The sequence below is a fragment of the Doryrhamphus excisus genome, chromosome 20 (assembly GCF_030265055.1).
Source record: "Doryrhamphus excisus isolate RoL2022-K1 chromosome 20, RoL_Dexc_1.0, whole genome shotgun sequence".
NCBI classification, from domain to species: Eukaryota; Metazoa; Chordata; class Actinopteri; order Syngnathiformes; family Syngnathidae; genus Doryrhamphus; species Doryrhamphus excisus.
Window position 1 is genome coordinate 2,785,702 of NC_080485.1, and position 24,648 is coordinate 2,810,349.

At 38.3% G+C, this 24,648-nt stretch overlaps 1 protein-coding gene across 8 annotated transcripts in view; it reads right to left on the reverse strand.

Annotated features, from left to right (window-relative positions):
• Positions 1-24,648, reverse strand: part of adgrb3 (adhesion G protein-coupled receptor B3) — a 170,583-nt gene that overhangs the window by 91,497 nt on the left and 54,438 nt on the right. For 5 of the 8 annotated variants that reach the window (XM_058058092.1, XM_058058089.1, XM_058058087.1 and 2 more), the window contains exon 3: positions 1,177-1,287. The exons of the other annotated variants lie outside the window; for them this stretch is intronic. In XM_058058092.1, the coding sequence (XP_057914075.1) occupies positions 1,177-1,287 (111 nt within the window). The remainder of the gene's footprint in view (positions 1-1,176; positions 1,288-24,648) is intronic. 8 annotated transcript variants of the gene reach the window in all.

The window sequence follows — 24,648 nt, forward strand, 5'->3', positions numbered from 1 at the left end:
AATTTAGGTCTGTCGGCTCGTTTAGCATCCCGAGGCTTTAGTTGAAAGCGGACTGGATTCATATTCAATTGGTCTTAAACACTCATTGAAGTAACATTATCGAGCAAGAACAGTCAAAGTCCCGAATTGGACTCCACAAAAATAAAACCAAATTCATGTCAGCAATAAAAATATAAATTTTCCATGTGACGTATTCTCTTTTATTTAAGTTTTTTTCTTAATTATGTCTTAACCTTTGAATTGTAGCAAGGTTTTAAGCACAGTACGCTTGAAAACAGCTCCTCACTACAAAGTGGAACAACTAGATTCGGCCAATTAGCTCATCACAACTCTGCCCTTAAATTTGGAGATCATAGGATAGACTGGAAGGTGGATCAATTTGTTAAATGAGGCAGCACAGGGAGTGTATTTAACGTGAGAATGGAGAACACAAAAGCACGGTGATACACCTCGATGGGGACGCAACATACCTAGAGCGTGTGTTCAATGGTAGGAATGTTAATGCGTGACTGTTAATTCGGGAGGGGGGGGGTGTAGGGTGAGTTGGCAGTTAAGATGGTTATGAACCGATGGTGTTTGGAAAACATTAACAGACAGCAATGTAAACAGAACGACACGTGGAATAAAAGAAAACAACAAAAGTCTCCTTTGCCAGAACCCAACCACAAAATAGTTTTAAAATGAAACTAACTAAAATCATAACAACATGAGAATGAATTTAATACTGTGCTGTAATTATAGCATAAAGCACTCAGTCTAATGAAAATGCTGGAGGTATGCTATAATAGTTTATGATTTTAATTATTAAGCTCCACTCATGTCACTTTATCTCTTTAGGCAATCTGGCTGATTATTAGTTTTGTTTATTTCTTTATTTTCAGCCTACTGATATTCAATTCATCACACATTACAGCATAAAATAATAAATAAATATTCTGACTACATGAGTAACCCTGTACGTGAAAATGAAATAAACACTAATTTATGTTCAAAGCAAAGAAATGGGAGATGTGTCTATTCATATTTCTTATGTAGAGAATGAGTTGGCATAAAATAAAAATAAAAAATAAAGCAAAAACATTTCCACTCAAGACGGTGCAGTACAAAAGAGAGCATGCATGATGAAATTAAGTTTAGTTAAGAAAATAAAATAAGGAAATATAACTATCATATTACCAGTTTGCGCCATAAATTTAGCAGATTCAGCTTGCTCCTGCAGGGCCTTTGTGTCATGAACTGATCTCGGCCGCTGACTTTTTACTGTATGCTCTCCGATCATTCCATATTCTATGAGACAAAATAGAGGTTGATATGAAAGCTAGGCTTAGACATGATCTTCTGACAACAAAGCTTATCACATACTCTTTGGTCAAGGTGTTGGGAAGAACTGCAGTACATGGCTAGAAACAAAGACCACACATGTTTGGGTTTATATGTCCTTCACTCTAGGGCATAGAACAATGCAACAAATTTATCAACGGTGAAGTCAAATTATTAATTGAGCTTGGAAGCACAGTGGCGACACATAGCAAACATGCAAATTAACTCACATTGGTTTTACTTGACTAACACTTCATCAAAGCTGCAACCCTCCCTCCCTCCCTTTCTCTTTGCCTCCCACCCGCTTGCCTGCATTGCCCAGAAAAAGAAAAAGAAAAGAAAATTAAAGTAAAATGTGTAAGCTGTAAGGAAGCCACAGAAGAGGGGGCGGGGAGGTCATGGACATAACATGCGATTGATCCACAATTTCCACAGATTTTTCATTATAATGGGATTCATTTTGGCCACTGCAAATGTACTGTCAAAATTGTATTGTGAGCTGTCTTCCTTACGATGCATGCTTTCTTTGTCCGCAGTAAAAGGGACGTTGAAAGAGTGCACGGTGCAAAACTGACACAAGTAATGCTTGATTCAATTATGACTCGTAAATATGCATCACATGTATATTTAAATCAAAATTGAGAGAAATTAGTGTAGGACATCGCTTTTGTCAGTGTGGTCCTCATCATTCATTCACAAATATGCAGCAGGTGATGGACTGAAAAAATACAAAGAAATCCCGCACAAATTGCCTTTATTAGTAAATCAGACAACCAAATGCACCCGTCATTGCTAAGGAGGGTGCTGCATAAAAAGGTCTCCAAGACAGTAATCCCTTCTTCAGCTGGTTAATTTTTTTTTTTCCCTTTATTTGGGCAAATATGTGAATCATTACAGTGCATTTCTTACATCAATCAAAATATAACTTTCCATTATTTACATTTGTATTCAACTATCTGATCCCAAGCCCAAAAGGAGTAGGCTGAAGCAAAAGCTTATAAATGCCTACCCCTTTTTGCAGGATATAATCATGTTCATGCCACTGTCTTGTTTTCCCTGTTATTATTTTCATTGTAATATTATTATTATTATTATTATCATTATTATCATTATTGTTATAATCTTTATCATTATTATATCATTAATATTACCATTTTCATCATTATAGTTAAAAATTTTGTGATTTTTTATTTTTAATTATTTAATTTTACAGACTTCATTGCTTCTTGTAGAGTGTAGAGATTTCATCTGTTATTTTCTAATTGGTTCCAGACCCGACCGTGATAAGTGAATTTCCAAGAAGTAGTATTCCTGTTCTACATGTTTACTTTTACGCTCCTTGTTGCAGCCTCCTTTTACCTTTTTGGCCGTGACTGGGTCGGAAGGGGTCCTCCGTCTTGATGAAGTGCTTGTACAGAGATGCTGAACAGTCTACCTTTGGTGGGGTGGGGTTTATTCTAATAACCTAGGATAATGATCAAACCAAACCGAGATAGCAAACAGATCATTTGCATGTGAACTTGATGGCTGATAACGTGCAGCAGTGTAAGGAACGTGACAATGCAAATGCAAAACGCGGTCAACAAAAATTACAGCTTCCAAGCCTTTCCTCTCTATGCTCCTGCCTGGTACAAGAATGTGGACGCCATTTACGGCATACATAAGCACACACACATAAACCTGTGACCATACCCCTCTACACATCGAGGTCTTCGTCAAACTTGTAACTTCTCTCCTACCCGTTACTCGATATAGTTGACAAAATAAGGGGTGTGTGTTGCTGTAAATGTGATCCGGTGCTCGGGGACCTGAGTGAGTGGTGAACAGGAAGTGATTAAAGTGGTTCAGAACTGAGTATTAGCTTGTTATGGGTTGCAGCCGCAACAGTAACTAGTGTGTCTTAGTTCTGGCAATGAATTCTAGTGTTTGTGTGTACATATGTCATCAAACATTGGCCCCAAGATATGGAACTCTCTCCCCTCCCAAGTAAAAAAGGCCCCCGACATCGAAAGCTTTAAGTCTCGTCTTAAAAGCCACTTTTATTCTCTGGCTTTTAACTCGGAGTCGTATGGTCCTGTGTCTTTTAGTTCTTTCTTTTTATTTTAATTGGATTTATTTTTTATAATTTTATTGCTTTGCTACTTGTTTTTAATATATTAATATCTATTTTATTATTTTATTTCTTATTTGATCTTTTAGTTTTGGATTAAATTCAATTTGTACCTTTATTTATTGGATTTTATTTTTTTGTTTTTATTTTACTAGTCTGTGCAGCACTTTGGAAAATAAAGTGGATTGGTTTGGAATATTACAGTAACGTTACTGATACCTAGTGACCAGTGTTATCTTCTGAATGCTTTATATTTGTATCTTAGTTCATTTAGCTACTTCTATGCTTTATTTACACAAAAACCTTCCTTGAATATGCCTTTTCTACTAGGCCACAAAACAGTATTATGTATTAATTAATAGATTTTTAATTAAAAACTGTGATATAGCAAAACCACAAAAGAGAAAGACAGACATGACTGTATTCCCTAAACAAAGTATTTTATGCAGCACATTTCGTTCCCTTTTCTGTACCTTTTTTCACCAGAGGAGCTCCAAGTTGATACATTTTCATCAAAACATAACAGAGGTTAGCTGAGTAGGTTTAAAATAGATATTTTTCTTTATTTTTAAGATTCTGCACATCTCATATATGCAATTTATTGTGTTCAATTCATTACACCAGAAATACTGTGTGAGAAAGAGACTGTGGTGATCCAATGTATGACTAACAAATTCAGAAATAACATTTCAGCAATCATTTTACAACAATATATCTTCTCGATGGACAATACAATACTTGTTTCATGATATATACTGTATTAACTATTGACTCAAAAGGACTCAACACAAGCGTTATTGTCTGAAAAACTGGTAACACCAGTGCTTACAAAAAGAAGTGTATTTTGCCCAAAGTCAAACATGGTGGTGGTAGCGTGATGGTCCATGAGTGCTGACTTGAGGGAAACATGAATTCCAACATTTACTGTGACATTTTGAAGCAGGACCTGATCTGCTCTGTGAGGAAACTAGACCTCATGGAGCCCAAACACAAACTCCAAGATGATAAGTGTCTTGCTGAGGAAGATGAGGGCGCTATACAAGCTGTACAGTGACTACTCTAGGTAACATCCTAGTTTAATTTCTATAGTATATAGTATATATACTGAGTATATTGATATTGAATAATTATTTAATAAACACATAATATTTACCAATGATGGTTTGATCCATGCCCAAGAACATACTGTACCTGACATCAGTTGCGCTTAGTTATTACGCTTTGTTATTTTCAACCTAGCAACATTTTCTAAAAGGCAAATGTCTCATGGTGAATTACAGTATATGAATCTGTTGAACAGTCAAGTCTCTGGACAAGCATCCTATTGTTGAAGTTTAAAGCTGAAAAATAAAAATGCAACAAGTACAAAAAGCCATTCCTGAGCAATTAATTCAAGCCAGTGGTTAGATAAAGTGGCTAAGATTGCAGTCATTTGTCAGAAGCAGGTTGAAATAAAGGGCCTGGAACTACTTTACAGGGTAGAAAGCACAGTTGCTGCACTTTGCTAGTTATTACAATCTGTCATTTGACACAGCGCTATCTTCAAGTTGGGACCACGATTCAGAGCTTTTTAAACTGCCTTAAAATGAACTGAAAAGTCATGTGTCTTCATTCAAGATTATCGATGATTCAAATTGGTTGCATCCATCAAAGAGCAGATTTGATCAATACAGAAATCCAACATGGTTACACAAGTAGTCCTCGGGTTATGAACGAGTTCCTTTTCTAGATTGTGATGAATTTTAGGATAAAACGGACACCTAAATGAATTCCTAGGTCACACACACTGTACCCAGATTTTAAATGAAAAGGTAATAAAAAGAGAACATTAATTCTTCAACTAATCCGGGTCTGGGTCACGGGGGGCAGCAGTCTCAGAAGGGAAGTCCAGACTTCCCGGTGTCTGACATCTTTTGCAGTTCCACCAGGAGGACACCAAGGCATTTCCAGGCCAGCTGTGAACAATGCATCCAACGTTGGGCCTCCTCAAGGCTGGGCATACCCAGAACACCTCACCAGGGAGGAATCCGGACTAAATGTCAGAGTCACCTCAAGGAGCAGTGGGTCTCTGAGCTCCTCCCAAATGACCAAGCTCCCTTAAAGTGAGTCCAAAGCCATTTCAGCTGCTTTTATCTGCAATCTCTTTCTTCTGGTCATGACCCAAAGCTTATGACCATAGGGTGGGAACATAGATGGAGCAGTAAATTGAGGGCTTCGCCTTCTGGCTCGGTTCTCTCTTCACCACAAAGGTCCATTGAGGCAGATGCTACGCCGACACGCCTATCTATCTCACGCTCCAGTCTTCCCTCACTTCCAAAAAAGTCCTCGAGATTCTTTGACTCCTCCACCTGGAGAAACACCTCACTTCAAATCTGAAGGCTGCAGTCTACCCTTAGCCTTAGATTTGGAGGTGCTGAGTCTCAACCCAGAAGATTCACACTCGGGTGCAAACCACTCCAGTAAATGTTGAAGGTCACAACGTGATAAGACCATCAGGACCACATCATCTCAATGGACCCCAAACTGGACCTCCTGGCTGTGCCTAGAAATTCTGCGTTGAAATAGGCAGCCTTAACCGGGTTCCTGCTCCGGTTTCACAAGGACCGAGAACGACTCTTTGCTTTTATTCCTTGGTTGTTCTACTTTCTGAAAACATTGTCCCAGGCTAGACTGAAAAAGTGGTCCCCTCTGCTAATAGAACCCAACGCCCCTGCAGAACTCAACGCATTTCATAATCTTTACAGTCGAGCGATTGAGATCAAAAGTGCAGCTAAGAATGGGACTTGTAGGTTTTTTTACTGACCACATCAGCTTTGTGAACAGAAGCATCTGTTTCACTGGGGACCACAGAAAAAGCGGTTTTCGACTCTGAAGTGCAGGCGGTGAAAGATAGAAGGTCCACACAGACCAGTTTCTGCTCTTTGACTCTGATCACCTGATAGAACACAAGCGAGGGGTTATCAGGGTATTTGAGGCTAGAGCAGAGAAGATCCTTTCCACTGACAATGAAAAACAGAAAGAACAGACACACATCAGGAAATCCCTTTCTAAGTGTTGGTACTCTAACTGGGCTTGTCGAATCCACCAGTAGAAGAAAGGTCACTCCACCCCAGTCCGACTATACAAACAGGAGATAAAAGGTGGCAAGTGGCTGGTTTGTCAGAGACACTCCGAAGGATTTTCTCCAAACATAGCAAGCATTTCAAACCTGCCAACACCCACTGGTTGACCCAAAGGACAGAAACCCGACAAGCAAATGTTGTTTATGCGGTGCAGTGTATTGAGAAGTACAATGACCTTATATTGGAGAGACCAAGCAACCCTTATGCAAAGGCATGGCACAACATAAAACATCGGTTTCTTCTGACCTAGAGTCAGAATCTCATTTGCATCTAAAAAAGAAGGGACACTCCAGTGTCAAAATTATGGATAGGGAGTGCGACTGGTTTAAAGGAGATGTGAAGGAAGCCATCCTAGTCAAACTAGAAATGCGCCATCACCTATCATCTGCTTACAATATGTCCTGATACCTCTCACCCAAAGATTGTCTCATTCAATGGAAAGAGCGGCCACTGAGGCAAGGTAGACAATCAACCAATTCATATGCAGGCCCGTCGTTCAACAGCCATTACTGTTGGCCACAATAACAAAACTACGGTCCCTATTGACCACTCACAGGGGTTACACCCATCAGAGACATAAATAGGGGAACTCCACTCATAGAATTTCAGAACTGAAGAAGCCTTTTGAATGAAATATCTTCAAGAAGACAAGAAGAGTCCAGTAGCTTCACGTGTTTTATTGTCAATGCTTGGAATCATTCCACTTGGACTCATAACTGAATTTTAGGACCTTATTAATTTGTTGCATAGAGCGAGATAGAAATTCCAATGCAATTACATCTTTGTAAATATTTTCTACCGTCACAGTAATGCCGCTTCTTCGATTTAATACAGCCAATTTAAAAATAAAATCCTTGTTTTAATTTAAAGCGCCATGAATCAAACAAATTGCACATATTCATTACTGGGAGAGAAGTTATTTCTCAGTTATTTGCAATTAATTTTTTTGCAAATACATTTCAATAGCTAGAGAATTGCAATAAATATTGGTATGGGTTTGTAATATTGTGTTGAGCTTTACAACAAGTTTATAAACTTTGCAGTAGTTGAGTCATTTTGAGTGCAGATGAATAGTGAAAAAACTGATTTACCATTCAGCGCTCAATGTCCTAAAAATTTCCTACAGTGTGGTTTGGTGCTGTTCACAACCAAAAAATAATAATATATACTTGGTATGTACTCAGCATTCACACTAGTATTTTCGTCAATGGACCAAAGGCTACATAAAGTAAATATTTCAATGGCCAACGTATGTGACATAACTAGAAATATTCATCCACTGCGAAGGTTATTTTACACACACAGGAAGACAGCAGAGCACAAAGAAACTCTTGCAACACATTTCCTCTTAGACATTTATCATTTTTGTACACTTTCCATGCTTTGTGCTGTCATCTTAACCGTGGTTCATGTCAACCGAACCTCAACCCAACCAAGTTCACTTCCAAGTGGAATGAGAATCGTCTCTCAAGTGGTCTCATTTGGTGCATGACAAGGTTTGGAAGATCACGGTCACACAGTCCCAAACCATACCAGCAGAGCCAACGCACCAAAAACATTCATTCATTTTCTACCGCTTTTCCTCACGAGGGTCGCGGGGGTGCTGGAGCCTATCCCAGCTGTCTTCGGGCGAGAGGCGGGGTACACCCTGGACTGGTGGCCAGCCAATCACAGGGCACATAGAGGCAAACAACCATTCACACTCACATTCATACCTATGGACAATTTGGAGTGGCCAATTAACCTAGCGTGTTTTTGGAATGTGGGAGGAAACCGGAGTACCCGGAGAAAACCCACGCATGCACGGGGAGAACACGCAAACTCCACACAGAGATGGCCGAGGGTGGAATCGAACCCTGGTCCTCCTAGCTGTGAGGTCTGCGCGCTAACCACTAGACCGCCGTGCCGCTGCACCAAAAACAGTTTTAACCAAAACAAACATGTGAAAAAGCACAAAAGCTGCACAAAAACAGACAGCAAATATCACACACTCACACCCTTTAATAAAAATAACAATAAGAAAGAGAACAAGAAGGGGGGGGGGGGGTCGCATAGCCATCATTAACAAATCATCAGAGGTTTAGGATTGGGGCTCAGGTATTTTGGAACTAATAACATATTGCTCTTATTTTTAAGAAACTGATTGGTTGAGCCTCATGAGTCAGATTATTTTGTATTTGGAATATATTTAAAAGGAATACAGTATTACTTTTGCTTCAGTCAGTTTCATAAGTGGATCCGCAGGGCTGCATTGTCTTTATTCCAAAAGTGGAAGAGCTCTGCAGCAACTGAAAAACGGGGGAAGAAAGAGGAAAGTGACGCACTAACAAGTAGCTCCAATGATCATCTACGTAGCCCCCCCCTTCCCACAAAACAAGCCATGACTGAACAGCACAGGAGAAGTTGTATTTAGATTTAAAATCATGCTGGAATGTTTTCTCTTGTCCATGCCAAACTATTTTTGAGCCCGATTCGGAGGGCTCAAGAGCTTCCGGGAGCCATCGCAGCTCGGTGATGCTCTCAGGCCTAATTAGCAGCCATATTTACAAAGATATTCTTGCTTGATTTAATTAATGTCCCACAACTAATTACGGGCAGTATACTTGACAAACAAGACAAGGAGTAGCACAGAATCAAAGAGATTTCACATTCCATATGACCTTCATCCACATTCTTTGATCTTCTCCACGTTGGGAGAATTGTCAGCTTAAGCATCAGCAGTGATGCCGCCAGTAACCTTCACTGTATGGACATGTTCCATGTGTGAAAGGCAGCCTCATGCCCGTTGACTTATGCGTCTATCCTTGCATGAAATACGCTTGGACTCACAGCGCTTTGAAACGCTCGTGCGGGGGGTGGGGGGGGGGGGGCACTCTGCTTGTTGCCCTCAATGTGTTATTCCTGACTGGCCATCTCAAACACTTAATGAATGGCACTTCATTACTGCTGCACTTTGAAGAGATCCCCAAAATAGTGACAAGCGTGAAGTCCACACAGACCAGGAAGAGGACTACCTCATTACCCATTGCTCGTCTTTGATCCACTTCCCAACAGCTGAGCTTAGGAGGATGGCGCATTTAGTTGAATGCGATACTATTTTAGGCTTTGTAAGGTGCTTAGACCCTTTTAAAGAGAAGCTGTGATAATGGTGAATGGCAGAAATGCATTCAAAACAAATTTAAAACCATGTTATCAGGGATTTGCACTTGCATTTGGCCAAACCTGATTAGAAATGCATCTTTAAATAATCAAAGTATACAATGATTATGTGTTGACAGTGCAATTTCAGTAGAAACACATTATTATTTATCAAGGGGAATCTTTTGGTTTCAAGCAAAAGTGGAATAATTCTCATTATTTCTTTTAGATTTAAAAAAGTTTAATGTCAAAATGGCAAAAGTGAAATAATTCTCATTATTTCTTTTAGATTTAAAAAAAGTTTAATGTCAAAATGTCTAAATACAGTCGTCCCTCACCACTTTACGGTTTGAAAAATTGCACCCTCACTCTTTTGCGTTTTTTTTTCTCCAAAATGTATTAATTAGGAATAAATTGCTTCATATTGTTGGCCAAGATTATGAATGTTCAAGCATAAAAATGGCTACATGAACTAAAACACAAACTGAGTTTAAGGCATTAAAAAGAGGCTGAATGGAAGTCATAAAATTAACTGTTATGTCCTACACTGGCCGCTAGGGGTCACTAGTAACCAACACAGACATGATTGCCCGCTTTTATTGTAGAATTTGGAATGAGCCAATAGGCACAATAATAAGATAAGAATCCTAATCCTAATGATAATAACACCGGCTAACGTTGTGACTGTAATCTAGCTAAAACTCAACTCTAAACTCCCGACGTCAACTCCTGTCCAAAAGGCAGTTATTGCCACACACAAAAGTCTCATTTATGTCTTAAATTGCTTTTATTCCATTATTATGTCAACTACATCGGGTAATGAGATTGCAAAGGTGACAATAGCAGTGTTATTTCATTGATTAATGTAATGTTTGATTAAAAACACAAGTAGAAGGTCTCAAACACAGGGCCCAAATATTGTATTTACAAACAAGAAATCTTACTCACAGTCGGATCTGTAACGAATTCAATTCAATAAACATATGACAGCTTGGTTAAAAAAAAGGCTTCACTGCACATCTTAAAATAAAGTTAACCTCGCATGTAACTGTAATGTTAGCACCGTAGCACACATATCTATGCCAGTTGCTACCACTCGGTGTCCTTCCCTCCTTAATATTAGGTTGTTGTTTGTGATAGATAGCATCTATTTTGATGGACAAATTGCAAAAGTGGATATCGTGCACAATAGCACTTCTTAGCAACACACAATGGCGTGGCCAAATTAGCTCATTAGGTATTGCAGCTGCAGACACACAAAACGACTCGTTCCCAGTAAGGCTTCCTAAAATCCCTTTCAAACTAATTGTGTTTTCCAATACACGATTACGAGACCTCTGAGATGTATTTCATTACGGAGAAATAGTAATGTATGTATGAAAACGTCACCATTTCTAATGTAACTTTTCACAGTGTTTTGCTAATTCCCTGTGTAATTGTAATCCAGCTAAAAGATAGCAAAATAAAAATGTACTTTAACACGTTTCACTTTGTGCAACACTTAATGTTATGAACACATGGGATGAATCACTTTGTAAGTCATTACACTAATCATGATGATGATTAAGAAGAGTCAGTCATATATTGGTAATGATATGTATTTTTTCTTAAAGACGATTTCATGCATAGAAAAAAGAGCTTATCAAACCGCTGATTCATTGTGCAACACTGACACTGGCAGAACCTCAAGGATGTACCACCATAAGATGTTAAAAAAAAAGTCAATTTGTCCTTGATTAAGAAAATGAGGGGGTTGCACTGAATCGGATACAGATTTACAAATTGTCCTCTGAGACATGCAATTATCTGTCATATTTCTTCTGCCATCTGTTTGCTTGCTGTTGACTCTCCTAATGACTTAGATTGCAGCCAAATTAGAATTCCGTGCAGCCGCCACTGCACCTCATTGAAAAGGATGTGAACTCGCCCAAAGACAAGATCGCATTCAGACAAGCGCTGAGAGAGCGGCCTGTTGTAGGGCAGCTTATTGCATTTTGTTGATGCACGAGCAATGAGTGGCAGCTATTGATAATTTGCAGCACATAGTTAAATCACAAGGTTATTGAGCAGTACCACGCCGCGCAACCTAGATGGAGCTGTGACGTTATCAAAGCACTGCATCAAGAAGCTCTGTTGCTGGGTGCTATGAGCAGATGATCCCTCCTCTTATATACACACACACACACACGCACACAGGGAAGCAGACGACAGAACTCTTGTTTTCATATCATTTCAACTCATCCAAACAAGCATAAATTGAATCTGTGCTGCCGCTGAAAGCCACACCATTTAGATGCATATTCCACAAAGTAAGCATTATACTATCATGAAGTGCCACTACGAGAATAAGCCTGTAAATAAATATTGCATTATAGAAACAGGGTAGGTTTAAATAACACAAGTGGGACTGTAAACATCACCCCCAACAAATGAAAGATATTCCCTTTCTGTTTCATCTCCTCACAAAGATTTACCCTGTGCATGATAATGCGAGGCGTGTATTGTGCTTTCAGTTCCGCTGCATGATGCTATCAGAAAATGGATCCGTCTATGGAGCGTTTTCAAGTGAAAGCGATGCCAAGCTTGCAGCTTATAACTAGCAGAATCCCGAGCGTTTTTTTTTTTTCCATCCAAAAAGTGACGGGGCTGAACCACCCATGAGTAAAATTGCTGCTGCTGCAGGGACACAACTGAAAAGGACTACTGTGCTCCCACAGAAACAAGGATGAAAGCAGATTACTAATTAAACTGACTAGGGTAATATGAATAGTATTGAAAGCACACAACATATACTGCATTGGATGCTCACATTTTGGGGTAGTACTTTAATTGAATTAGTATCACTGTTATTACCGTTTTGACCCTTGTTGGTTTGATTATTTAGCAGGACGTTATAGCGATCTGATGTGTCTTATTTCATTATTTATTATCAATTGTGTAAAAATTGTGTTATTGGTGAGAAAGCAAATTAGTGTAATAGTTCAGGGCATTGTCAGGCTAATACAGGGGTGGGCAAACTACGGCCCGGGGGCCGCATGCGGCCCACTAAGCGTTTGAATCCGGCCCGCCAGTTGCTTTCTATGGTAATGGTAATGGTGAATGAGAGAAAGTGCAGTTTTAAGTGTGACAAAAATATCGATATATCTAACTACAAGTGGAACTTCGGTTAGCGTACGCCCTGGTTAGCATGTTTTTGGGTTAACATTGAAAATGTACATCAAAATTTTGCATGTGTTTGTACATTTTCAGGTTAGCCTGCAATATGGTAATGGTTTAATTTCATTTGAACATGCATCAGATTACAATTGAATGCATCACATAATCAGTTCACAGTTCCACATGTCCAAAAAGAGTAGGAAGAAGCAAAGCTTATTAAATCCTACCCCTCCATCTGGTACTTTTACAATCAGTAACTGTTACATTTGTTCACTTCCTGCTTTCCTAATATGGTTTAAGGTTTTTATTTTTTTTGTCGCGTACCGAAGTACGAGGTGATATGACCATACAATGACATAATGGGTACCATAGTAACTGTCAATATAGTGATTTATTGTATTTATTAGTGATTATTTAGCAAACATCAACTGCTTCTAAATATTTCAAATTTTAACATACAACAGCTGGCAACATACTAAGTCAAGTCGGATGTTTGATTCAGAAAAAACAAAACTGTAAAATTCAATTTCGTAGTTTACTGTGGTCTGATCTTTAAAGCGCTCCTGAAAAAAGTGACATGAGAACATACAACTTATAGTACGACACTTTTACAGATAAAATTAGACTAATAATTCAATGTGGACTGTTAGAATTATAAGCGTAAAATAGTGCGTATTAAATATATATTCTGCCCCCCCGAGACAATTTTGTTAACTCAAAGCGGCCCGCGAGTCAAAAGGTTTGCCCACCCCTGGTCTAATAGCTTCTCATAGAAGTATAGAACAATTAGAGTTACACAACACATAAATATGACTGATGTTAAAACAGTGGCAGACACAAGAAAAAGGCGTTGTTCTTACTCACACAAGCTCTCCCTTCTAGATAAACATAACTTTCGACTTCTACAAGGCCGCGGTAACTGATATATATAGTAGAATCTGTGCACTTTCATTCACATTCATTTTTTTTGCAGTACATTTAGCGAGTGAAGGTTAGAACCAGAGAGCAATAAAGATTTGTGATTGAGAACAAATTTTGCTTTGTTCAATACTGAAATATTTCTGGCCACCTTATGTTGTATATTTGTAATATGAGGTTTCTAGCTCATATTTTCATCTATTGTGATCCCCAGAAATTTATTTTCCTTCACCCTTTCAATGTCCACATCGTCTATTTATATTTGTTGGTACATGTCCTTTCTGCTGTTACCAAACAGCATGATTTTAGTTTTACTTAGGTTCAAGGACAATCTATTATCATCAAATCATCTTTTTAGTGTGACCATTTCTTCTCTGACCTTTCTAATGATTCCATCTGTACTCCCTCCAGAACAAAAAGCAGTGGTATCATCCGGAAATAATACCAGCTTTAAGTCTTTCATGACTTTGGCGATATCATTGATTTGAAGTCAATGTTGAACAGTTTTGGTCCCAGTATTGACCCCTGGAGAACTCCGCACGTAATATATTAACTTGCAGATGTGTATTCTCCTAGCTGTACGTATTGCTTCCTGTCAGCTAAGTAGCTTTTGACCCAGTTCAGCTTTAGCATCAAAGTAGGTAGGTCTCATGACGTGCATTGTTAGCTAGCTCATACTAACTCGTTTTATCTTGTTACAACGCACAGGGAAACAAAGGTAAACAAAGACGTGTGTTCATGTTTCACATAAGCATTGTGAAATTCCCCCAAAAGTGCAGCTTCCTTTCAATTTGAACACCTTTTAAGTTGTATCACCATAGATGGTTGGTGCCAAAAACTGGACAAAAAAATGAAGAACATAATTCAGAGTAATATTACGATCCTTCAAGTACAAGAAAAGTTAACCATTGTAGAATAAAACTACCGTTCTCTCATTGGTTCAATCAAGATCAACATATGATTTTCATTGCACTTTTCCTCTTTCCATCACTGCTGCACTATATTACATTTTGGTCATGAGCAGTGTTACAGTGTTGATTCATTATTATTCGTTATTATTTTTGTGCACTTTTTCACGATATGGCCGTTCGCCCCCAGCGACTATTCTGGTTATTTTTTTATTACATGGTACCTTGGCTTTGATGTGAATAGTGGTTTCATAACCCCCCTTGAGACCTGGCAGATATTTTTTTCTTCATGAATACATTTACATTTATATACATGAAACATTTGTTTTAATAATTGGAAGAAATCATATTTGTTTATATGCAGACCACGATATTTCCACTTGGCAACAGTCGAATGAGAACCTCTCTAGTTAAATCTAGTTTTGTTACTTAAAGCTAAATGACTAAAAAGCCTGTCGTGGTGTAGTGGTTAGCGTTCTAGACTTTGGAGCATACGCCTCAGGTTCAAATCTCCAAGCATCATCGGTATTCGTCAGGAAGGGAATTCGGAATTGAAAGGGCTCAAGCCAAAAATCAGTATGTAGTGTGGCGACTGTAATCAGGAAAAAGACGAAAGAAAAACAAACAGGCTAAATGACTAAAGAGAACTATCCAAGCTAAGCGCTACTGAGTCACATCACCAAAAAATGTGACTTGTTCACAAAACACGGTACCGTTGTGTGTTTATGGAAGTAAACATAAGTGGTAATTTCTTAAAATTCGGTCACACGCAAGAGACTAAGTAGACAGAGCTTTTGGCTATGGCGGTTTGAGACGTCTGATCCAAGGAGCATGTGGGTGGAAGTCAGAACGGTACGATGGTAGGATATTGACGTAAGCCACTTCACTGATGCACATTTTTAAAATAATTCTTGGATGACAAAAATAACTTTTGACTACATTTGTGAGTACCCTTCCCGAAAGTTTGACAGCAGCAGCAGATACTGATCAGATATATTTGAAAAAAATCTGCATTCTACTGTTCATATCGAAATCAGGTACAGGTCACATATGAGGAAAAAAAAAAAAAGACCTGCTGTGTGAACGTAGCCTGTACTAGCCGTGAAGCAGCTCTTGGCTTCAGTATGGAAACACACAAACCCAGTGGATGACCTGGCACTAACACATACCGCCAAGCTCCACGCCGCCATGCCAAGCAATGCATCTGTCAAGTGCGAAACATGACACATTTTTTAGCACCTTTAGCGTCGGCCGCCAGTCTTCAAAGAGCATACCTTGTCCTTTACTGAGCCATTTTGCTTGGCGTGCCAAGTAGTGACCTTGGTTTTAATAGAGTTGCAGTATTCATGGAGATTCCCCAGTTTATAAACTAAAGATAGACATCAGAAATACTGTATATATAAAAAATAGAGCAGCACACAATAAGGACATTTTAACCTTTAGGATGAGCAGAATGGATGACCACATTTTGAAGTAAGATACATCATTTCCAACAAGCCCCCAAATGAGAATTTCATAATTCATGCTGTCACTTTTTCCACGGCTCCAATCGTGTCTGTTCCTTTTGCAGCGGTAAAACCCAGAGCTTCAGACTGCCACCCTGCATTTATCAGCATAGGGAACATTGTGTCATATGCAAGTTAGTCATGAGGAAGATGCCTGCAACATGCCCTGTCTTGGCTCATTGACTAAGCTCATGTTAAAGCAAATACCCTCTCAAAAATAATTACAAAGACACTGTGGCGATGCTGAAAATGACCTCAGACAAGAGCACAACAGCAGCGGGATGGGATTTTTATTTAATGGATTGTGATACCGAGTTGGGGAACATCACATCACATTTATTACAGTTGTTTCAAAGATATGCATGGCTGCGCTGGATTCTGCTTACATTGTCCATGTATTATTGAAGATACATGGCGTTTTTGTGTGTGTGTGTCCCATTTTAAAGAATGTATTTATTTGCTTTTCGATTGCATGTATTCACTGTATTCTTCAATGTTCTTGTTGTTTGGGGTGCAACACTGTGTTGAATTGTTTTGGAGTGTGCAACTTTGAGTTTTTCCCTGGTGTTGTTTTGCCATGTCCTCCCCCTGTGTCTTCCCTGGCTGTCTTGTTGTGTAATTATTCCGTGTGGATAAAGTCTCCTGTTTTGGTTCAGTCTTTTTTTTTCTCTAAAGGTCGTGGCTGTCAGGTGGCATGCTGAGTGTTGTGTGAGGTTTCTCTTTAGTTATTGTTTTTGCTTTCCTGAGTTTAGTACGAATTCCTGTGATTTTTGTGCTGATATTTTAAAATAAAGTGTTTCGTTGTTTCTTAATTCCGCAGTTTTCTAATGATTTGTTTTTTGAAGATTTTTTTTCCCAAACTTTTGTAACAAACTAGTATTTTTGACGTGTAATGTTTCATTCCGCAGAACCGAGTGTCCATTCAAATCACCTTAAGCGTTACTGACTCTATATTTTTGTAACTGAATGCAACTGCTAATTTACTCACTGTGGGGCAGTGGTGGAAAATTTCTGTTAGCACTGTAACCGGACAGAAGCACAGTAATACAAACATGATCAGGACTTCATGAGGTGCAAGGACATATTCCGGGAAAACAGAACCTGCTGACGTGGAAACGGAGAAATCTCCTTTTAAGCCATGTCCTTATGGGAAAATGATTTTTTTGCGGGTTAAAAAATTGCATTGCATCCACACTGTGCCACAATGGGCAGATGTGACACACCAAACCATAGAAGAAGAAAGAGGAGATAAGTCCATAAGTCTGGTGGAATTACATGTGGGCCCTTTTGGCAGTCAAGACTAGGGATCGACTGATATGTTTTTGTTTTTTTTCGGGCCGATGCTGATACCGATTTTTTTCCATCACCCTTAGCCGATGGCTGATTTTGCTTGGGCCAATATTTGTGGCCGATACTGCTTTTGCTCCCTCAATTTACATGAAACAAATATACATAAAACATTTTAATAAACATAAACATACAATAAACATACATTTCAATAAACAAATATTTATTGAAATGTAAACACTGTAGGATTCAGCTTTCCTAAACACACATTTAAACGGCATTATCAACTTTAAAAGTAATAAATATTCAACCATGTGCAAAACATTTCTGTCGTCGTTTAAGTTTTATCTAGCATCCATGTGATGACTGCTCCTCTGCAGTGAGACGCACACCCCCGCCCCCCGCCCCCCGCCTCCACACACACAAACATATCACACTGACACAATTTCTACGATATATAAAGTTCGTGTTGTGCACACTAAACACCTCTGATAAGCAAACACGGCTGCTCCAATTCGTTCCGTGTGCGTGTGTGTTAAGGGTGTGGAAAATAATCGATATATCGATGCACATGCGCGCGATGCGAGTTCATCGGCTCATTCACTGGGTACGGATGCAATTGACAGGTGAAATCTAGATATCGGTAAAATCCGATGCAAGTGCCGTTTTATTAATGTTCAATTTCACTCCATATGCTGTTCCCCAGGTGCAATGAATGCACAATCATTACTTCGCGATTTGTATTGAATTTGCTTGTCCATACGGAAACGGCAAGCCTGCGTTTTCAGATTTTCCCAGTGCATCTACCCATTCGTTATTCATGCATCATTTATAATTATTTGGAATTGTTTTCTGCATGTACAACTATAATTAATTTTGATAAAGTGTATTTCTTAAGTTTATTTTTTTTTTCATATTTTGGGTGTCTGGAACAGATTAATTGGATTGACATTATTTCCTACAGGAAAAATTTTATCGGTTCTGGTTTTGATATGATCTTTTGGAGCCAATTAATAATTAAAACAAAATGCAGCAATTTGTAACGTGTACTATTCAGCCACAGTTTATTACACGCTCTTAAGGGATCTCAAACTCACTAGAGTAGGGTTTCCCAAACTTCAGGTTGGGAAGAAAAAAGCTATGCGTAAAGGAACTTTTGGTTTATGTCCATCCATCTATTTTCTATACCGCTATATATTTTATATACCGCATGCTGGAGCCTATCCCAGCTGTCTTCAGGTGAGAGGTGGGGTACACCCTGAACTGGTGGCCAGCCAATCACAAGGCACATACAGACAAACAACCATTCACACTCACATTCATACCTATGGACAATGTGGTAATGGACAAAAAGTGGTAAATTCATGTTTCCCATGTTAGCTTATGTACGATACATCATGTTACATTCGGGTCGCTGCCAGCTGGATAACTTGGGAATGCCTTGTAGTACACAAAAACTGTTTCAAAACCCGTTTTTGGAAATACATATTATGATACTTTCTTTTTAATTGATCAACAGTTCATTATGCTTTCAGTCATCATCATTAAAATTAACAGCAAAACTCAACCTTTAAGACCTTTTTTGTGTAGAAACCACATATCTTTATGGCACTAGTGTATGCGAGCGAACGTTTGGCGGCACATGCTGCTTTGCATGTATAAATCTGGAGACCCAGAATATAAAACGGCCTTTTCCTTTTGAATGTATACCAGTATTTATCCAGCTCACTCAAACGTGAACGTGTTTGCAAACGAATGCACATCATATTGTCTTTCTGTGACTCACTTGAACAAATATATTTCCTGTTGTCTTCTCCGGACATTAACTGGATTATGAAATGACTCATTTACACACAGATTACAGTATAATTGAAATTAGCTTACAGTGAGTTGCTAATCATTGTCCCGGTGGGGGTATTTGCTCTGATATGCTTCCAAAGCTGCGTCAAAGTGTGCATGTAAATAAACATGCTCTAGGAGTAATAAATCAAAATAGCAATGGGAAAACTTCCCTTAGACAGCTGCCAGCAAAATATTGTGCATACTGAAAACATAATTTATGTGGAATGGATAAGCCTGCTGTCATTTTTAAAAGGATTTCTAACATTTCCCAACAATCAAGCATAGGATAGCAGTATGCTTTCTGTTTCTGTTTTTCCTAATGCGGCTGTGCATAAAATTCAGGGTACTATCTTGAATATAGTCATGACTATATGATAACTTTGTGGCTTTTCAAGCAAGTATATTAGCTAACAAAAGAAGTAATGTGGTTTAAAAAAAAAAACAAATTGATGTATGTATAATTCAAACCCCAAATATTGCATAGGTTGCATTAAAATAAAAAATTGAGTTTGAAATGACTAATCTGTGACCGCGTCTTGTTATATGCTGCGGTCAAGGCAGCCAAGAGTGGCATTAGTATTGGGAATTAATTGTTTTTTAATGTGCATGTCTCCATCGTGCACAGCCACGAAGCCATGCGCCATTACTGTGGTCAATTAGCCATTCAACATCTTACCGTTGGCTCAGTGTATGGAATTGATTACTAACGTCAACATTGTTCCCTGCTGTTACCATGTCAAGAATATTAAGCGTTATGGGGAACACGAAAAACAAATATGTTAATGTAGGAGTTATTATGATTACAGTCCACAAGGTGAAGCCTAGTCTTCCGTGAATCACTGCCTTATCGTAGTGGAGGGGTTTGAGTGCCCAAGTGATCCTTGGTTATATCTGTGGATATATGTGTATGTAGGGTATCCCAAGGCAAATAGATCCGAGGTGACAGGCCATACAAAGAGTGATTCAGAAGACTCTAGAATACAAACAAGAGAAGGGACCGAATCTCGCCTGGGCGTGGCACACTGGGGCCCCATCATGGAGCCAGACTAGATTAGAAGAAATCACACAAGATCTCGCCCCCTTAAACCCACCACCTACCATAAGGGTCTGGTGCAATGTGCTTTGGGTAGCGGTCGAGGGTGGGCACATGGACGATCTGGTCTTCGGTGGCCAAATCTGCTTCTTGGGACACGAACGACATGTGATAGGAATTGTAGGAATAGAATAGGAATATAGTAATAGGACCTTTTCTAACATTTATTTTCTTCAGCTGTTATGTACACTATTTGGATACATAATTTAAATGATGAACAGGAACATAATTCTCAAAAATAAAGACCCAACGTGATCTATGAATGAGAATTAATTACTCACGGACAGCTAATATGGATACAGAGCAAACCTTTTAATTTTCATGGCATTAATTGAAATAATCGAGAAAATTACTTAAACTATAGACCGCAGAGAGTGTGCAGCTGCAGTATTTATGGATTTAACATAAGCATTTAATCACAGTATCTTAATTAACGAACAAGATAATCAAAGGGTTAATTTGGACCTGGGTAAAAAGCTACCTGGCAAACAGGAAGCAACATGTGAAGCTAGTAAAATATACATCTGCAATCTTAAATATATAGCGCGGCGTAACCCAGGGGTCAATACTGGGACCAAAACTGTTTAAATCTATATGTCTATATAAATCTATATACGTATCTATCTGTGAAGTCACAAAGAACCTAACAAAAAACCTTCATATAAGATAAGATAAGATATGCCTTTATTCATCCCTCAGTGGGGAAATTTGCATATATAGGGGTGATAAAATACAAACAGACTATCCCTGAACATAAGTAAAACTAAAATAATTTTAGCCAAAAAAGGTAATACAATTCTTCTCATCAAAAGTGAAGAAATATGATCTGAGAAAAAAAAATAACACACACACACACAAAAAAAAAATACCTAAGCAACACTAAATGCCTTCAGCACATCAGTATGTGGAATTATGGAACATTGAATTACACAATGTACTAAAATAACCCACTAAAAACACAACAAGCAGTTGGTGTTTACAAAGTATAAAGAAGAATTCTGAACCACAGGGAAATACCTAAACAATGCTTTGTCTTATGACAACTGCACTTTATGTAATTTAATGCAATTTACAGCAATTTATGTATACAGTTTTACAAACCTCAACTCAGTGTAACACATTATTGTATTGCTTTATCATTATACAGAGCCAGATGCTCTGCAAACATTCCGCAATGATCCATGCATACATTTTCTTTGTCACTTATCCTCACTAGGGTTGCGGGGATGCTGGAGCCTATCCCAGGTGTCTTTGGGCGAGAGGCACAGTACAACCTGGACTGGTCGCATTCCGCAATAAAACAAAACAAAACAAACAAAACCAATCTTCAAAATGTCAAACCTCATCAGAAACACCAGTTTTGCCACAAAACCCGGACCCGAAGACTAAAGCCTTCTGCGATTTCATCATGAAAATGATGGTCCTGGATGACCAGCCCTCACCATTGGTGACGATACCAGCTTTTGTCAGCCAGTAAACCCCTTGGAGCCACGGTTTGTACTTTTGAGCCATTGATATCTTTGAATGTTTTGTTTATAGTTGTGATGTTTTGGTATTTGATGACGACAAATCTAGAGGTACACAATCAAATCCAACTTTATTTGAGTCATTCTCCTTCAGGTCTGCACAAACCACTGTGAAATGTAAATATTTAACACTGTACTACACTGTATTAACCACTGTATTATGGAAAGCAGGAAGTGAACAAATGTAACAGTTAGTGATTGTAAAAGTACCAGATGGAGGGGTAGGATTTAATAAGCTTTGCTTCTTCCTACTCCTTTTGGACATGTGGAACTGGGAACTGATTATGGGATGCACTCAATTGGAATCAAATAAATAAATATATTAAATTAAATAAATTTAAAAAATTTAAAAAATAAATTAATTAAATTAAATAAATAAATTCAAATAAAATAAAACCATTACCATAAATGTGGCTAGTAAAGTGATTAATAGTAATTGCTTCTTAAACACAAATCTCCCCAAGCGTGTCAAAATATCAATACCAGCATTGTAAAGTTTGATATCAGTAGTATCAATAATTTGGTATCAAACTTTTTTCCCTGGAATTGTACTTTTTGTACTTTTTGTACCATTCCCTGGATCCACAGTTACTGCAATAGTAGACTGGCATATACAACTTGTTTAATTGGTTAGTGGGCAGGTTTCTGAATACATTTGCTCAGTTGGTTGTATCCTTTCTGTGAAACAGGATATGTTAGCTTCTGTCCATTTAATGCCCTGTGCAGCCTCACTCTCAAAATACTGTAGTTCCGAAGCCAACATGACCAATTTCCTCACTGACTTATTCTGGCGGAAGAACACGCCTGTTGATGTACTTGTCTGATATGCGGTGAAAAGCCCTCGTGCACGTTAGAGCGCCTAAAAGAAGCAAGCCTTAGACATTTTATCAATTGATGTAAGTGATGAAAGCAGTTGAAGTGGTGCAATTTCAAAAAGACACCCCTACTGTGTAACATGTCGGGAGCTTACCCGCTTTTTCTCCCAGTCCAGCAGATCCCCGCTATTCGCAGACCACCCACGAATGGCGAAAACTTGCGAGTAAGTGAAACGCTATAAAAATGTCTACACTTCACAGGCTCACTCCCCCCGCCCTCCAAACCATATCAGTAGCTGATGTTGATATGTCCTCTGATTTCAGATCAACATTTGCAATAAAAGTGATAGTGGAATTATTAAATTGGATTAGCTTCAATAACTCATCATCTCTTAATTTGACATTGTTTGCTTGCGTCAATCCAACAATCCAAGCTTCAGCCTTATAATGCAGTATTGCACACACTTTTTGAAATATATATAGCTATATAACCACTATTAAATGATAATATGAGATGACTGCATGTATTATTCACTGATGTCCGCCCCCAACATGGCTTTGAATACATCCTTAAGTCAGTATTTCTCGCACAACATGTGATCCATGTGTCCCCTCACCCTCTTTTTTTTTCTCCCACTTTACTTGATCTACTGTGAGCAGCCTTAATGAGCTTTCAATGCAGGAACCTTAGCCCTTTGCATATCATTTTCACTCTCATCAACAAAATCATAAAAAAAAAGTTCCCTTCACGCACCCTCTTTCTTTAATCTAATTATAATTTATAAACCAGGCTAAAGTTCAAGAGCACCAAGGGCTACATTTTGAGCGCAAGAAGCCTTGTACATTAAATGGATAAAAAAACAATTAAATCTTGACTTTCCTTTCACTTTATTGTGGCATTTAGAGGCACTGATAAATGCATATTCTCTGTACTTCCTCCTCATTTTAAATTGGACCGTGCTCAATGGTCACATAAATCAGCAGTATTCAGCCAGTAATTGAATCTCTACGGACATAAGATGATATAAAAGTGGAGGGTACTTTAAGGACATTATGTAGTACTCTTGTACAGGACGAGTATAATGCAGACAGGAAGTATAACAACAGGAAAATGTATCAGAGTTTATGCTGGTAGACCTAGACCTTGACCCTTAGATGCATAAGTGGGTCAAAAATTACCCGGTCAGGTTGTTTTCTAGAAATATCTTCGTAATGAAAATATTCCAGGTATTCCTCAAAAAACATGTTTTTGCTATCATACCATTCACATTTTTAACTTACCTTTTATACATTTTAAGACATTTTAGTTTTTGTGTTACTACCCCAACCTTCCATAAGTGGGTCAAAAACGACCCGGTCAGGTTGTTTTCTGGAAATATCTTCGTAATGAAAATTTTTTTATCATTTCATATTCCAGGTATTCCTCAAAAAACATATTTTGATATCATGCCGTTCACATTTTTAACTTTTTTTTTTTAATACATTTTAAGAAATTGTAGTTTTTGTGTTACTACCCCAACCTTCCATAAGTGGGTCAAAAATGACCCGGTCAGGTTGTTTTCTTGAAATATCTTCGTAATGAAAATTTGTCAACCTTTTAATATTCCAGGTATTCCTCAAAAAACATGTTTTTGCTATCATACCATTCACATTTTTAACTTACCTTTTATACATTTTAAGAAATTGTAGTTTTTGTGTTACTACCCCAACCTTCCATAAGTGGGTCAAAAATGACCCGGTCAGGTTGTTTTCTTGAAATATCTTAGTAATGAAAATTTTTTATCATTTCATATTCCAGGTATTCCTCAAAAAACATATTTTGATATCATGCCGTTCACATTTTTAACTTTTTTTTAAATACATTTTAAGAAATTTTTGTTTTTGTGTTACTACCCCAACCTTCCATAA